This window comes from Scomber scombrus, chromosome 19, assembly GCF_963691925.1.
Source record: "Scomber scombrus chromosome 19, fScoSco1.1, whole genome shotgun sequence".
NCBI lineage: Eukaryota > Metazoa > Chordata > Actinopteri > Scombriformes > Scombridae > Scomber > Scomber scombrus.
The window spans coordinates 26,661,295-26,677,266 of record NC_084988.1 but is presented as its reverse complement, the minus strand read 5'-3'; the positions used below and the strand labels follow the sequence as shown (position 1 = coordinate 26,677,266).

The 15,972-nt window shown below is 39.2% G+C and overlaps 1 protein-coding gene across 1 annotated transcript in view; it reads left to right on the top strand.

The window, feature by feature from the left end:
- The first annotated feature begins 543 nt into the window (after positions 1-543).
- The window catches only part of gabrr2a (gamma-aminobutyric acid type A receptor subunit rho2a), a 74,755-nt gene continuing 59,326 nt past the window's right edge, over positions 544-15,972 (top strand). The window contains 3 exon segments of the mRNA XM_062440949.1: positions 544-595; positions 598-715; positions 4,272-4,378. Of these exon segments, the coding sequence (XP_062296933.1) occupies positions 544-595; positions 598-715; positions 4,272-4,378 (277 nt within the window).

The window sequence follows — 15,972 nt, the reverse complement described above, 5'->3', positions numbered from 1 at the left end:
CGATATCCGTATGCTCGTTTTTGATTCAAGGAATGGTGGTGGTGGTGGTGGGGGGGGGGGGGGGGGGGGGTTGGGGTTATCCCCAGTGCTCAGTAACCCTGGATCCGGCCCTGCACTAAGTGACAACAGGGGTTACATTTAAACTGCTCCACCATGTTCCCTGAGTTGAATGAAACGTGATTCCTGAGATGAGGTTTTTTATTGACAACAGGGAGGAATAATCTGCCTCTCTTGTTGTGTCATGCTGGGCTGCAAATAATCCCTGTGTGGGGTTTTTTCCCCTCCCTCGGTGCATGTAGGCTACAGATGTTCATCCTCTCTCTCTCTCTCTTTCTCTCTCTCTCTCTCTCTCTCTCTCTCTCTCGTGGGGGGATAAGTGCAGACAGTGTATAGGATCGCACACACACACACACACACACGCACACACACATGTTCCTCTCCTGCAGCCTCTCTTCTCTGCAGAAAGTCTGGTGCCATGACTGAGGACGCATCCACATCCATCCTCTGCTGAGAACCATGCGCTACCGGCTGAGCCCTGCTGGAATGAACCGACTGACGGAGGCTTTTAAGGGACTCACCTGTGGATTTGCGCCGTCAAGATGCCTTATTTGACCAAAGCTTTGATTATACTTCTATGTCTGCTCGTTACCGGGGAATGCCGTAGACACCGGGTACGGAGATGGACCGGTACAGTGGAGACCCAAAAGCATGGCACGTAAGTAAACCATCCAGAGGAGATGAAGTCAGGATGAAAACACGTGTGAATGCGGAGAGAAGCGCAGATCTCTAATAGATAACTCATACTTTCATTCATTAACCATCATGAATACATTGCACAGGTTATTACACACTCTAGTATTTAATGTTGGGTAGTGTGGACATTCTTTAAATGCTTTCTATGAAGCCCTGGCTGTAAGATGACTGAACTCAGAGGAGCTCATGGGTCAGTTGAAAAATCATAAACATTTTGCTTCATTAAAAAAAAGAGAAAACAGAATAGATAAAAACATTTATGATAAAAGAAGAAGTCAATAGAAAGCTATTGAGGCACAGCTGTGTGCAAATAGTTATAATAATAATAATAATAATAATAATGATGATAATAATAATAATAATAATAATGATAATGATAATAATAGTAATGATGTAGTCAGTTTTGTGAAATAGCTGCTTTATCAGAATGGTGTAATGCCATGTGATTAGTGATTAGTTTATTTCATTCATTCTTCTCACTGTTAATGTAGTATTTACTTACTTTTTATTTTTTTGATGAAAAGCAACAGTTCAAGTGTGTACTTTCTCCACTGTGCACTGCATAAATGAGGTGTGGTCAGGGGGGGGGGGGATCTCTTTGGCCTCAGTGCAGAATAATACATTGTTGACACTTGAGGACAAGATTATAACAAAGTGTAGCGATTAATCTGACACAGGACGAGTGGAAATCCTAAACGTGCTGAAGTTGTAACGGCTAATATTTCACAGGCTGTAGTTGAAGTGGTAAACGGGTTGTAGTGATATTCACTGCTGCCTGCAGTGTTCTACACTGACCTGTTCACAGGGAGCAGTCAGGGGCTCGGTGTCTTGCTCAAGGACACTTTGGTGAGATGTTTTGGAAATGTAATGTGTCCAAACATTCACATTTACCACACAAAGATCTGACTTGTTGTGTGAATAGGACTCGAGCCTGTCAGGAGGAAAGGATGAAGTAAGATGACATTGATACAGTCCCCTAAACTATGGTATAGGGAGGAGGTGTGTGTGTGTGTGTGTGTGTGTGTGTGTGTGTGTGTGTGTGTGTGTGTGTGTGTGTGTGTGTGTGTGTGTGTGTGTGTGTGTGTGTGTGTGTGTGTGTGGGGTCATATGAGAGCTCTAGTGGTCATATGAGAGAGAGCCACAACATCTGCAGAGAGGGATGGGCAAAAAAGTATTTCTTTCTTTCTTTCTTTCTTTCTTTCTTTCTTTCTTTCTTTCTTTCTTTCTTTCTTTCTTTCTTTTAACCCTTACATACTGTTATATTATAAGTATTCTTTTATAATAAGTGCTTTTTTTGAACCACACATGTATTTTGTGTTCATGTTTTCTTTAGATTTGACACTATTCATTATAGTGAACATACTTTCACAATCACACTATATCATGATCTTATGTTATCCAAAATGAGAACATAACATAACATTTTAGATCACTATAGGAAAAGTCATAAACATTTCAGGCTTAAAACATGTCATTTTTGTAGTTGTTAGTTGCTTCCATGCATCCTCTCAGTGGTGGTCAGATAGGGCCAGCTCCAAGCTGTTAAAGGTGCAAAGGTTCTTGTGAGAGATCAGACTGTTTGATCTTTTATTATATGACTACAGCAGCATTGTATTTTAACAGCTGACTCTTACCAATACTGTCATTGTAATGTGTTGTTTAGCAGAAACTGACAGTCTGTTTAGTGAGTGACTTCCATTCAACTTGCATATCCTCCCTCTACCTGCAGCTGTCACACAGCAGCAGCGTCAACATCAGCGTGTCCAAACTGACAGAAGCCATGTGCACGTTTTATGCACGTGGCACGGCAGCAGCAGTAAGTTCATTAATGATTAAACCGTCCTGATACGGCGACAGGATTGGTCAATACCTAAGAGTGACTGACCTTATCTGTTTTTACACATCAGACTTAGATATTACACACAGATCCCATTTCTTTATTTATTTTGAAAGGAGCAGCTGTGACAGGATGAATCGGTTGTCCACTCTCATTTCCTCTGTCCTTTAATTTAGTCCAAGGAGATGATTACAGGGAGTTTTCAGTTTTAATCTTAATATTTGTAGTAGTAGTAGAACCATGTCCATATGCTAAAGACTAAACTATAATGATTAAAGTATAGCAACTGATGTCAATAATTTGGACCCAAGCACCATCAGTGTGATGGCCCTATTGGATCTGTAGGAATTATTCTTGGTCAAAAATAAAGGCATTTTTGACAGTCTAAACATGCCCAAAAAGTCATGAAAATTGAGTCCCTCGCTCCAGATTGACGTAGATGAACACAATTTGGTATGTAAATATATATATATATCATGTAAAGAAAAAAAAAGTCACTTGGACCCATACCTGAACTCCAACAGGAAGTCAGCAATTTTGATTCGAATTTGCCATTTTTGGCACAATTTTCGCAAATTTCCACACCTCGTATTTTACCGTACTCCTCCTAGAGATTTTATCCGACAGACTTCGCTGCTTGCAGCTTGAATTTAGTATTGTGACATGTATTTGTGTTTTGGGACCTGTGTGGTGTTCCATGCACACATACTGTCATTTTGGTTTCCTGAACAATGCAGTATCTTATTCTCTCTGTACATTAAGATGCAGAATGCAGCAGGTTTGATTGTGTTTCATGTCCGAGCAAGAGCCTGACCTCTGTCAGAGCGCAGTGACAGCTTAGGAACAGTGATGAAACTGTTATCTCTTTTTAGAATAATTGCCATGCAAAGCACAAACTGCAGATCATAATGTATGTCAGATGAAAGGAGAAGGAGGAAGATATGGAAATCAAAAACCATACAAGCAGCACATGCAACAGTGACTCACTCCAACTTGCTCCTACTGGAGGAATCTAACTCAGGGTTTCTCACTACTGCTTATGTTTCAAAGTCTGAGGCAGGAAAAGTGCTGCATTCAAACATTAGTCTAAATGGACACGGGTGCAGGAGGGCAGTACATTTATCTCTATTTCTTTTTCTGCTCGCTGGTGGAGATACAAATATCTGTCTGGTCTAGTTCTGGCCTCGCTGCGTTGAATCCATCTGTCTACAGAGGTGATTTAACACAGCATGTGGTCCACACAAGTCCAACCTCCATCAACATTCTCACAGTCCATACCACTGACAATTACCACAGCTTGACTCTCTATTCAACCACGCACACAAATAGAATTTCAGGAGTGGCACGTCTGCAGAAAGATTTATTCTAGGTGTCAGATTTTTTCTAAAATAAATGTGCATGTCATTTTCGATTAGTTTCTGCGTGACATTTTAAGCGCGGTCGTCTGATGTTTGGAATGCTGATACGAGAAACGACACTTTCATCTTTTGTGCTTTAGAAAAATTGAAAGTAGGAAAAAAAAAAAGAAACAGGTTGTACGTAAATGATCTGATCATGCACTTCTTGTTCTCAGTTGGCAGCAGATTTAATCAGAATTTTCCAGGCTTTGCTTTTTATCTCTTCAAAGGCCGGTCTTTCACTCCACTATCCTCTGACAGTAAATGTCTTCTGCTTATTTTAGCTCTTTAACGAAGAAGCCTCCAGATGTGACCAAGTCTCGCAAACCGAAGACAGAAAATCTGCTCCAAGTAGATGATCATGACTTCACTATGAGGCCGGCGTTCGGAGGTAGGTGTCCTGCGCTTTCTCATCATTTCTGTGGGTGTCTTCATGTATATAAACACATATATGGACACTTCTGTAAGTGACGGGCTGGGTGATTCCTCATGAATACTCAATTGTGAATAAGGTGAAGGAAGTGGTTTAGAATCATTCATTAATATTAACCTGTTCATCACTACATGGTGAAATTCAAAAGAGACATAAAAGTGTTCTTTTTGTGAGAACCGCCCAGAAACACACACCAAAAAGTTGAGGCAAGACTTCAGTACATTTACAACTGACTGTGTGATTTTGCTTTAAGGTGGAAGAATGTAGTATTTAGAAAGAAGATTAGGACTTTGTAATAAATGTGATGATTCTGCTGGCCAAGGCTGTAGCCAGGATTTTTCAAATACCGAGGTCAAAAATAAGACCACAATTTATATGACTGTTTGGTTTAATCCATGATGTATTTATACTGCTTTCTTGTTGTGCATTTTTCAGTCATGGTCACTCTTGTGGTCCAGTTCTTTCTTATCATTTCCAATTTTGCAACTTAAATCAACTCCTATTTCAGTATTCTACAACTTCCATGGTTGTATATTTAAAAATTATAACTGCAATATATTATTTTCTTTGTTTGTTCTTAAAATGTGGAATGGAGCACGGCCTGCTGGGAAAGGGAGAACAGGGCTCATCCAATGAATGAACAGTTTGCACAATCGGGTCAAATCCAATTCACAAATGTAGACAACATATTTCTGGCGATTTCAAGGCTTCACTCCACCGCTGGCTATAGCCGGATCCTTTTTTTTTTTGACATGGCAGCGGAATCTTCGTCCGTCTCATGACGGTTGACGTTAATGCAAGGATAATTGTCTCGTCGGCTATTTTCACTTCACAATTAAACGAAACTTCAAGAAAAAAATACCGAGGACATGACCTCGGTGTCCTCAATGGTAGCTACGGCCATGCTGCTGGCAAAGTTCTACATTCATAAATGTAAATTCAGCAGTAAAAAACCTCACTTTGCATTTTTTTCTCCAAGAGACTGATCAATATATATATTGATCAATATATAAATCTGATCTCTCTATAAACCCTCAATGTTTGTACATCATTGAATATCTTTGTGTAATGTACCCCTGGCTATTCCTCTGTCTATATCCTTTATATACTGTTCTGAATACTGTGTTCTTTTACAATAAAGAAAGAAAAAAAAATCAGGTAAGAATAAAAGTTAAATTAAAAAAAAATAAATAAAGTGACTGTCTTCCTGAAGTAAAATGAAAATAGATGCCGTAAACTTTTCTTTGCTGATGAGTGATATTTCAAATTGTTATTGAGATTCTATCAGTCATCAGATTTAGAGCTCTAGAATTACAGAAATTTAGTTCATGTTTATACACCAACATGTGTATGAATTCTGAGAAATCAAACATGAACATTTTCATCACGTGTACCCAACAAAACTGAAGAGCTAGACTTATACATCATAAATAAATAAATAGATACATATGCCTTTCATATATCAGACAGTATAGTATATTGCAATTAAATTAGGGCTTATATCGTCATTATAAAACAACAAAGATATATTTGAAGTCATTTCAAAGCAGTGTCTCCATTACAGAGTTTTTAATAGACTCCATAATCTTTATTAATATAGATTTGTCTGAGAAGCTTAAACTTAAAGTTGCTCTGCAGGGATTAAATGTTGCAATAATATATTCATTTTTGTGCAAGGTTTGAGGACTTACAGGTGTCAGATTAATCTTTTTTTAAGAGAAAAATGCCAAAATTCTCTTTTTGAAGCTTCTCAAATGTGAATACTTTCTGGTTTCTTTAGTCCTTTGTGACAGTAAACTGAATATTGTTGGGGTTATGCACTGTTGTTGAGACATTTATCTGAGCTGTGGGAAACAGTGATCGATCGATTTTCATTTCCCATTTCCTGGCTTGACTCACAGATGAATTTGAAATGAAATTAATGGTTATTTACAGTCCTAGAAGTAAAAAAAATGTTAAATGATGCAGCAGAGGCAGAGATATCCTGACTTTTAGTCTTTTATATGAGCCACGCTCCAAAAAACTGCTGAGTCCTACATTTCCCTCAGTGAAAAATCAATAGCACATTTCATTCTGCCAAACTCCATTCGCCAAGCTCCTTTAGAGACACAGAAGACATTAAGCAGCTATTTTCACACACTGAGTGGTTCTCCTCATGACAAGTACTCTGACCTTCATGTGTTGATGGAGTGTGACTTTAACCCAGTGCTGCATGTGTCACCTGGGCCTGGAAACAACCTGAGAAAAGACGAAAATTGGAAGCAGCGGTTGTCCCCCTGTCCTCCCTCAAGCTTGAAAAAACCCCAACTGCATGTCAGCACTCCTGTCTGCCCTCATGTCTTCTAATTGATTGGTCCTTGGTGTCCACAACCTCTGATATGAAGTGCTCTTTGATGTTATACCAGTTGAGAGTATCCATCCCTCTCCTGGAATGATCTCAAACCATGAAGCATCTCTAGCCCACACACACACACACACACACACACACACACACACGTCATATGAATCCTGCTCTGTCACCTGGATGTGACCGCAGTAAACAGACATTTTTATTTTTATTTTTGTTCTACTGGATCAGAAGAAAAAAAGTAGATCTAACAGTTTTTTTCAGGTCGACGATGTCATTAATCTTCCATTCTTGTTTTTTTTTTTAAAAAGATGAATATCTTGGTGCTGAAGATGCTCGAGCATTTAGAAGTTGTTCCCCGCTAGTGTGTCGCTGTGTGATCTAAAGACTGCAGTTCACACACGCTGCATATCTTAATGTCTTTTTAAGGCATGGGTTCAATCTAAAGCTAGTGCTGTTTTATCATTGGAGTACTTCACACGGTAGCTCAAGGCTGGTTCTTTGTTGATTCTCTTGTGTCTCTGTTGAGCAGTCAAATGAAACTTGTCGGTTCTGCTCAAAACTCAAATGAGCTTTCATAATGATATTTAGATGTTGCACCAAGATACACCCACATTCCTGCTCTGGAATAGGGAGGGAGGGGAAAAAAACTTCTTCTGAACTACTACCTCCTACCTTTGTTATCTCTTACATACTGTTCATATTCTACACCCTCGCAGTATGTTCTGGGTCAGTTTTGACCCGGTCTACGAATCCCCTCATAAAAAGTGTTTATACCACATTTTGAAGCACAGATGTGTTTAGAAAGCATCAATAGTGGATCTGACTGATCAATAAATGTGATTAAACCTTGATTAATTACCAACAGCAGCATACACGGTCGCGTGCCGTCGCGCACGTCAGCCTCCTCTGGGGGAGGGACTTTGGAGGCAGAGCAGGAGTGCAGCAGAGAGGGAGGGGGAGGGATCTGAAAGTTGTACTTCTTCAAATTTGATGCTAAGTCCTCTCTCTCCTCAAAGTTACCGACTGCAGCTTTAAGTGAACTTCTGCCCTGTTCAAACGATTGCTACTTCAGAGAAAGGCAGGGCATGTAGCAGGAGGTCACACTGGAAATGGCACTAAAATAGCTCACAGAGTCCCAGCAGAGGATACACAGCTCTGGTGGCATTAGTATAAAGAGTCTCATACTCCACTCTGTTTCCCTACAAAGGACTGGCCCCTCCAGATGTGTTTAAACCCTTACTTTTTTTTTCTTACATTGAATAATACTGTAACATGGCTTTTCCACCAAAACAGATCAGTAAGCTACTGGCTGAGCTGCATCAGAATGAAAAAGGCTGACAATTGAACACACACACACACACACACCTCCTCCCCTGCCCCACCAGCCAGGTAACACATAAATGAATCGAGTCGAGTGTATTGTTTGCACCCTAAACCTCAGTAGCCAAGCTATAGCGACGCTAGCCCAAATCAATAATAGATATGACGTGATGACAACCACACAACTAATGTCGGTAGAGTTTGCCATTGGTACAGCATGTGAATCTATCAGTATACTTAAGCTGAATATTTAGTATTGTGTAGGTTTACATTAGGCTACATCATTAACACTTGCAGTAGCCTAATTTATTTGCTAAATGACAAACAGGAAATTCCCAATTGCCTGCAGAAAAAGTAGCTTTCTGCCTTGTTGTAATGTTACCAAACAGTCTTATTCATACTTTTGGTCTCTTTTTATTTACTAATTGCAGCATAATGCCTAGAAAGGAGAGGGTAAGAAAAGAAAGCCCAGGGAAGCAGCTCTCTGCTCTCCTGGATAAAAGCATCCACCAGCAGCAAGGAGGAAGAGGAAGATGAAGATGAAAGGTCAAAGTCAAAACCAGAGTCATGTTAACTGTTTAGGGCCTTTTAAAGCTCAGATTTTAAAGTTGAACTGTTCCTCTAATTCTTAAAAGCTGTCCACATTGTATTTTAACGACACAAAGTGGTTTGGTACTAAATCAGGCATGAAGCTATATTAGCTAATTGTATTATTTTGTACCAACCATAAGTTATTTCTATGTTACAAGACTTGCAGTAATCTTGTATTTACCTTAATAGACTATTATTAAAACTATTATTATTCTATTGTAGGCAGCTACAGCAGGGACGCAGCTCTGAGCTGTCCTGCAATGAGCCATCTACTAGCATGGAAGATAAGGGAGATAAATATCACACTGCTATAATAAGGCAGCCGGCAGTTCCACATGCCGTGTTTTATTACAATAGGCTTAATATATGTGGTTCCTAGAACTGCTCAGGATAACATTCTACTCACCAAAGTTCTTATTGAGAGTTCTTATTGTTTACTGAAAGGTGTAAGAAGAGCAAGCAAGCTATCGACTATGTGTGCACAACCCTGAAGTCCAACGTCAGTCTATAAACTGTGTTGTATGTTCACAGTATGGGTTTATGGGTAATAATTGTACCGTTTGCAATTCAGCAGTTCTTAATGTGAGGACAGTGTAACAAGAAAGCTACCAGAATAAATCCATGGTTAAGGAAACTCTAATTTTCCACTAATACTGATCACTCTGAGGTTTTAGTCCATGCAACTAACAGCCTGTATGATGTCACAAGTCATTATACTGTGTAAAATATACTGCTAAGGGTTTTATGTTACATCACCCTTGTATTTTTCAATGGTTGCATACTTAAAAAGTGAAAGGGTTTATCCCCCTCTGGAGCATTAATGTTCTCAGAATGTCACGGCCATGCGGCTAATAGATTTTCAGATATCTTACTGCTAAATGGAAACATGTGAAGCAAAGAAGCTGGATAAAGAGCACACATCCTTCTCCAGTTTAGTGTGTGTGTGTGTGTGCGTGCGTGTGTGTGTGTGTCACTGTGTGTGTGTGTGTGTGTGTGTGTGTGTGTGTGTGTGTGCGTGCGTGCGTGCGTGCGTGCGTGTGTGTGTGTGTGTGCGTGTGTGTGTGTGTGTGTGCTAGCGTCTGTGTGTGTGTACTAGGTATTCCTAATGTTGTGGGGACTTAAATCTGTTCACACAGTTATGTTATGGGGACTCGCCTGTCTTATGGGGACAAAAAGCAAGTCCCCTTAAGGTAAATGATTTATTTTAGGGTGAAGACTTGATTTAAAGTTAATATAAGTTTAGGGTTATGTTAAGTTTAGGATAAGGGTTAAGATTAGGCATGTAGTGGTTATGGTTACGGTTAGGATAAGTGTCCAGTAAATGAATGTAAGTCAATGTAATGTCCCCTGAAGTGATGGAAACATGGTGTGTGTGACTGTGTGTGTGTGTGTGTGTGTGTGGTGCGTGGTAAAAAAAAAGCAGCTTAAAATGGAAATATTCTCCTAAGAGTTGAATAGTTGAACCTGTTAAGCTTTCCTTGATGAAGATGGGAGAGAAAAGATCAGACAGTCATCCAGAAGTAGGACTATCCACTTTGGGTCATGGAAATTAACCAGAAATTTTGGCTTAAAAATGTAATATTTTGTTTATCGAATTGAAGAGTTTGTTTTTTGAGCCACTGATGACTGAAAGGACTGAGATCACCAAAATGATTTAGAGATGTCTTCAGAGGAACATACATAGCTATACGGAATATAATGACTATCTGGACAGATCTATCTACTGTATGTACTGGATGTATCACATTCTATATGTACACAGTTGTACACATGAACATATTTAAAACAATCAGTATCAAAGTCAGATGTTGATGTCTGTCACTGGACAGAGGGTGGGTGGGGGGGCTAACGTGTGGGGTGTATTATTGCTCTTAATCCTCTGTAAAATAACACATTAAGCTTGTTGCTAATCCATGCAGAAGGGAGAGAGAGAGAGAGAGAGAGAGAGAGAGAAAGCCTGTGGGCTAGATCATTTGATGTATGGGCAGTAGTGAGGGATGTTATGATCTGTTAACTGTATTCTAAAGCCACTGTGTGCTTTTCAGAAAAATGTGGTGGCTTAGCAGTGTAGTGGATTTACCAGAGGTCATAAAGTCAGAGGTGGGGTTGTTTCATGCAGCCTATTACTTTAATATTTTCTCTACGCTAACTCTTAACTATTAAATGCACACTGTTGGATTCAGTGAAAATAGGTCTGTCTTAGAACAATCTAAAAGCACAGAATGTATAGAAACTATAAACAGGTGTAGCCCCTTTGATGATGACACTTTATTTTGTTGCACAAATAAACCAACAGGGAATCTACAAAGGGCTGGGCTATAGATGATTATTATATCAATATTGAGATCATTTATAGATATCGTCTTAGATTTTGAATATGGTAATATGGTAATATGGTAATATGGTAATATGGTAATATGGTGATATGGAATAAGAGTCTTTTCCTGCTTTTAACCCTCCTGTCGTCCTCCCAGGTCAAATTGACCCCGTCTGTTTTGACTGTTCCTCCTTTCCGCCCTTGCTTCCTTCCGTCTGTCCTCCCTCCCTCCTCGTCTCCTTCTTTCCTCCCTCCATCCCCCTTTCTTCCTTCCTTCTGTCCTTCCTTCCTCCCTCCCTCCCTCCTTCTCTCTTTCTTTCCTCCCTCCATCCCCCTTTCTTCCTTCCTTCTGTCCTTCCTTCCTCCCTCCCTCCTTCTCTCTTTCTTTCCTCCCCCCATACCTTCCTCCCTTCCTTCTTTCCTCTGTCCTTCTTTCTTTCCTTCCTCTTTTCCTTTCTCCCTCCCTCCCTCCTTCCTTCTTTCCTCCCTCCGTCCTACCTTCCTTTCCTCCCTTCCCTTTTCCTTTCCTTTCCTTCCTTCCTCCCTCCTTTTCTTCCTTCTTCCTCCCTTCCTTCCTCCTCCCTTCCTTCCTTGACTCGAGGACAACAGGAGGGTTAAAGGCTGTATTACAGTAAAAAAAAAAAAAAAGTTTAACACACTGTTCTCTTATCTGCCTTTACCCACTTAGTCATTATATCCACATTACTGATGATTATTTATCACAAATCTCATTGTGTAAACAGTCGTCCCTACAATGTTGTCAAAATATCAATATGGAGGTATTTGATCAAAATATAGTGATATTTAATCCTGCCCATATCACCCAGCACTATCTCTACAGAGCTTTACAGCCTCTTTAACATATTTTATGTTTTCATCAACCTGTTTTTAGCCAAAAAAGCTCATATAAAGCCACTGTACACTAACTGTACACTATCTGTACACTATCTGTACACTATCTGTACACTAACTGTACACTAACTGTACACTATCTGTACACTAACTGTACACTATCTGTACACTAACTGTACACTAACTGTACACTATCTGTACACTAACTGTACACTATCTGTACACTATCTGCTCAGCACCAAGCAGCACACAGACACAGTTGATAACTAGCTGGTAAACCAGAGCCAGCTACGCTCATGTTGCTACTAGGTGTATACTTGGTGTGTAGATAAGCAAACTCATTATCCATAGAGACTTAAATATTAATGCTACGTTCATACTAGTTACTGTTCCACTAGCTTCTGTAACACAATCTACTGAGCACTTCTTTCATTGCTCTTTCTGAGAAAGTGAAACATTCTCCACATTAGTAGAGAAGATATGATCTATACAGCACGTTCTATTAGAATTAGAAACATTTGTGACTTCATTTGTTACAACAGGAAAACTACAGCTACCCAGCAGCACATGTATATCATTTGAACTTTGGGTTCCCTGTTATCCTATGATATCTCAACCCAGTATGTCAGCAGTTTGTGAAATAGTCATGAAATAGATTTGTGTAGATGGACGGGATTACCTGCTGTTGGGAAGTATTTTCCTCAGCGTTGATTTTTGATGAAATCACTAACATTTCTCAACACAAAAACATATTATGGAAAGCAGTTTTAATGATTTTTCCATCCATTCTGAGAAATGTGGGCAGATGTGGTGCTTTTGACCACTATGTGTGTTATCAGCTGTCACACAGTGGGCTTCATTCCATTTCAAATTGCTGCCAGTTGGCCGCAATCCAAATCCAAATGCTGCTATATCTGTTTAAAAAAAAGGTGTTTTACAGCCTGTGATTGTAAAATGTAAGATGTAAGATGTTTTCAATAATACGTGGTTGTGGATATTCAATATGAAATCATCTTCGTGAAAACAGAATCTCCCTCCTTAATATTGAGATAAGTCATCCAATAAAGATCTCCATACTTTACATTTCAGGTCCCTCATTTAATCCCTGGACTTGTCAGGTTCATATATTTCATCAAACTGGACTTTGGACATTCAACCTCCACTGTTACACTATTGAATTATTTATGCACGTCATATTTCATTGTTCCTCTTGTCACCATCATATATTTAATTTCTTTGTCCATAGCACAATCCATATTTCCTTTGTACAGTCAATATTACATTTGGTGAATCATTTTGATCCCTATTTCCACTAAAAAACAAACAAACACACACAAAAAAGCAACATTTTATTTATTGCTGTTACGACCCCGAAAATATCTAGGGAAGGAGGAACAATTGGAAATACATGGAAGGAAAAATACAAGGAAAAACATGAGGCTAACTGAAGTAACAATGCAAAACCAAGGATTTATTTAACAACTCAGAAGAGACAATCTGAAACTCAAACTTCCACTTCATCAAAAGAAGCCGATCTGTTAAAGTGGAATTAATGACTGACATGAATTCACTGAACCAGCTAATTGAATTAGTAAATAATAATATAATGGTAAATAAAAAATGTTCTGACCTAACGCAAAGCAGTCTGTCTCTGTCTCCATGGTAACAGTCAATGAGGGATACAAACAGCTTTTGTGTTATTAACCAGGCTGCTGTGGTGGTGTAAAACATATGTCTCAGTGGATGAGACACTGCAGACATAAAGTTGGAAATATCTCTTTTACACGTTTCCACTTGTTGAACAGGTAGTTTGATAAAGAGCTGATTGTCTTTTTAATCATGAAGGTTTTGATGCACTTACAGTAACAAGCGTAGTTGTTGTCAGCTTGAGTAAAATGTAGTCTGTAATCTGTAGTGGAAAAAAATCTTCATGATGATAGACATGCACTTTTCTTACAATACAATAAGACAAGCTAACAAGTCTACCGGAAAGTAATGTGCAGTACTATCATCTTCAGCTGTGTCAGTGTGTTACATATTAACCAAACCATATTATTAAACTTTAACTTCCTGTGACCCTGCGTCCTCATATCACATTTAGGCTTTGATGGAACTGATACTTAATTCTGCTTAACTTTGACCTGTTGTCCTCATTCGTACACGCCTTATTGTGTCACCTAGTGGTCACAAAAGCACATTACAGTGTAAAAATCAGTGTAAAAACCAGATGGCAGGCATCTTGGCTAAGTCAATTAACAGTCGATCCCGAGATAAAAGTGGAGCAGGTACAAAACCTGATCACATTCTATGGTTGAAACTTATTTTTAATTAGTTTATTTATGCTTAATATTGTTTGTAGTTTGATATGCGAAATAATTTAACAAATTTTAGCAATAGCAACTAGCTACGGCACTGCTAATCAGGAAGTACTCGTTTGAGGACGTTGGGACTTTATTATCATATAAGGAAATAAACAGTTTTATACACCTGTGAATTAATTGTGTTTTACAGTAAAATAACTTATTATATGCGGACATTATTCATTTGAAAAAACTACTTCCTGTTCAAAGACAATGCTTAGTTTTTGTACTTATCAGATCCTACTAACCCCAAATATCTAGGAGTTGGAGCTCGGGTCTCAGGAGGTTAAAAATAATTAAAGACTGTCTTGTCTGGTTTAATTTCTGCTCTCCATAAAAACTTTTTAAACTTATACATCAAATGTAATATTTCCAGCTCACTATACAGTCTCTAGATGGCCAAAAAAATCTATAAATGTAGTTTTAACAATTTTTTACATGATCTAAAGCAAAGGGACAGCAGAGCTTATCTTTATCATAACCGACAGCAAACTTGACAGTAGGATTACCGTCTTATAGAGAAGGTAAAAACTTTCACAGAAGAGTGCTTTCTTTATTACTGCTCTTTATTCATCCAAGGAAGTCAACAAAGCTCTGGGGTCTTGTCCAGCGAAGCACTCTTGCACCCTCATCCACACACCTACGCCAACACTTTCTACTCTTTTGATGAAAAGGTTAAAAAGTGATGGATGAATCACTGCCATGCACATAAAGGCAGAATATTTATTATATTCCATTTAGAGGCTCTCTGAATACCATCCCCCCTTAAGTCTGAAAATAGAGTGGCTTGATATTCACCAAATATCAGGCCTGTGACTGCTGCTGATAGAGTTTGATGTCAGAACTGTTGAGATTCAATTACAAGATTGTACCGTGCTCGCTACTTCAAAGGGGGGAAAAAAGGAGGGAAAAAATGCATTGATTTAGGCTCAGTGCTGCTTTAATATTCCAGAGCTAATGAAATGCTACTACTGCTAAATGTGTTCATAGGTAAGTGGTTGTCTGTGTTGAAATGAGTTTATGTAATATTATGAACAGCAGGAACTTGTCACTTGCTTTATCCCTGAACACCAAAGTGACACGCTATCATCTGTGAGAGGACACGAGCTCAGGGGAACGTCACAATGATAATCACCACAGTTTTACTCTCCTTTTTTTTCCTCCTTGTTTTTGTTGCTAAAGCTTTAAGCAGTGCTCCCTGACGGATGGGTCAGTAGCACCCAGATACCATCTGGAGATGTCGGCTTAATTCGTGGTGACTGGAGTGTAGCTTTAGCCGCTAGCTTCACCCAGTGTCTCAGCCGGCCCTGCGGTGTTAGGCTAGCTGTGCCTAGCTGCACGGCAGGCCCCGCTGCAGCAGTGATGAGCAGATTAAGCTGGCAGCAGTTCCTCCTGTTTACAGCTTAGATTAGCACAGGCATCAATCTGTTACGCCATCGGACAGCTGTTACCCTGCAAATGACACTGTCCCAACTGAGGAAGAGACACACGAATATTAGGAAGTCCAGAACTAACTGTAAAACTGTAAAAGTACATCCAGACTCCAGTGTGGATGTTCAAAGGGAGATTAATAATAATAATAATAATAATAATAATACGTTTATTTTTTATAGCGCTTTTCACATACCCAAGGACGCTTTAAAGAGGGAACGAAAAAAGAAAATCAAACAAAACAGATCAAAACAAGACTATGCAGAGGAGGATGAAGAGAAATGTTCATTGAAAAGAAAAGTTTTTAACTGAGACTTGAATATGGAAAAGG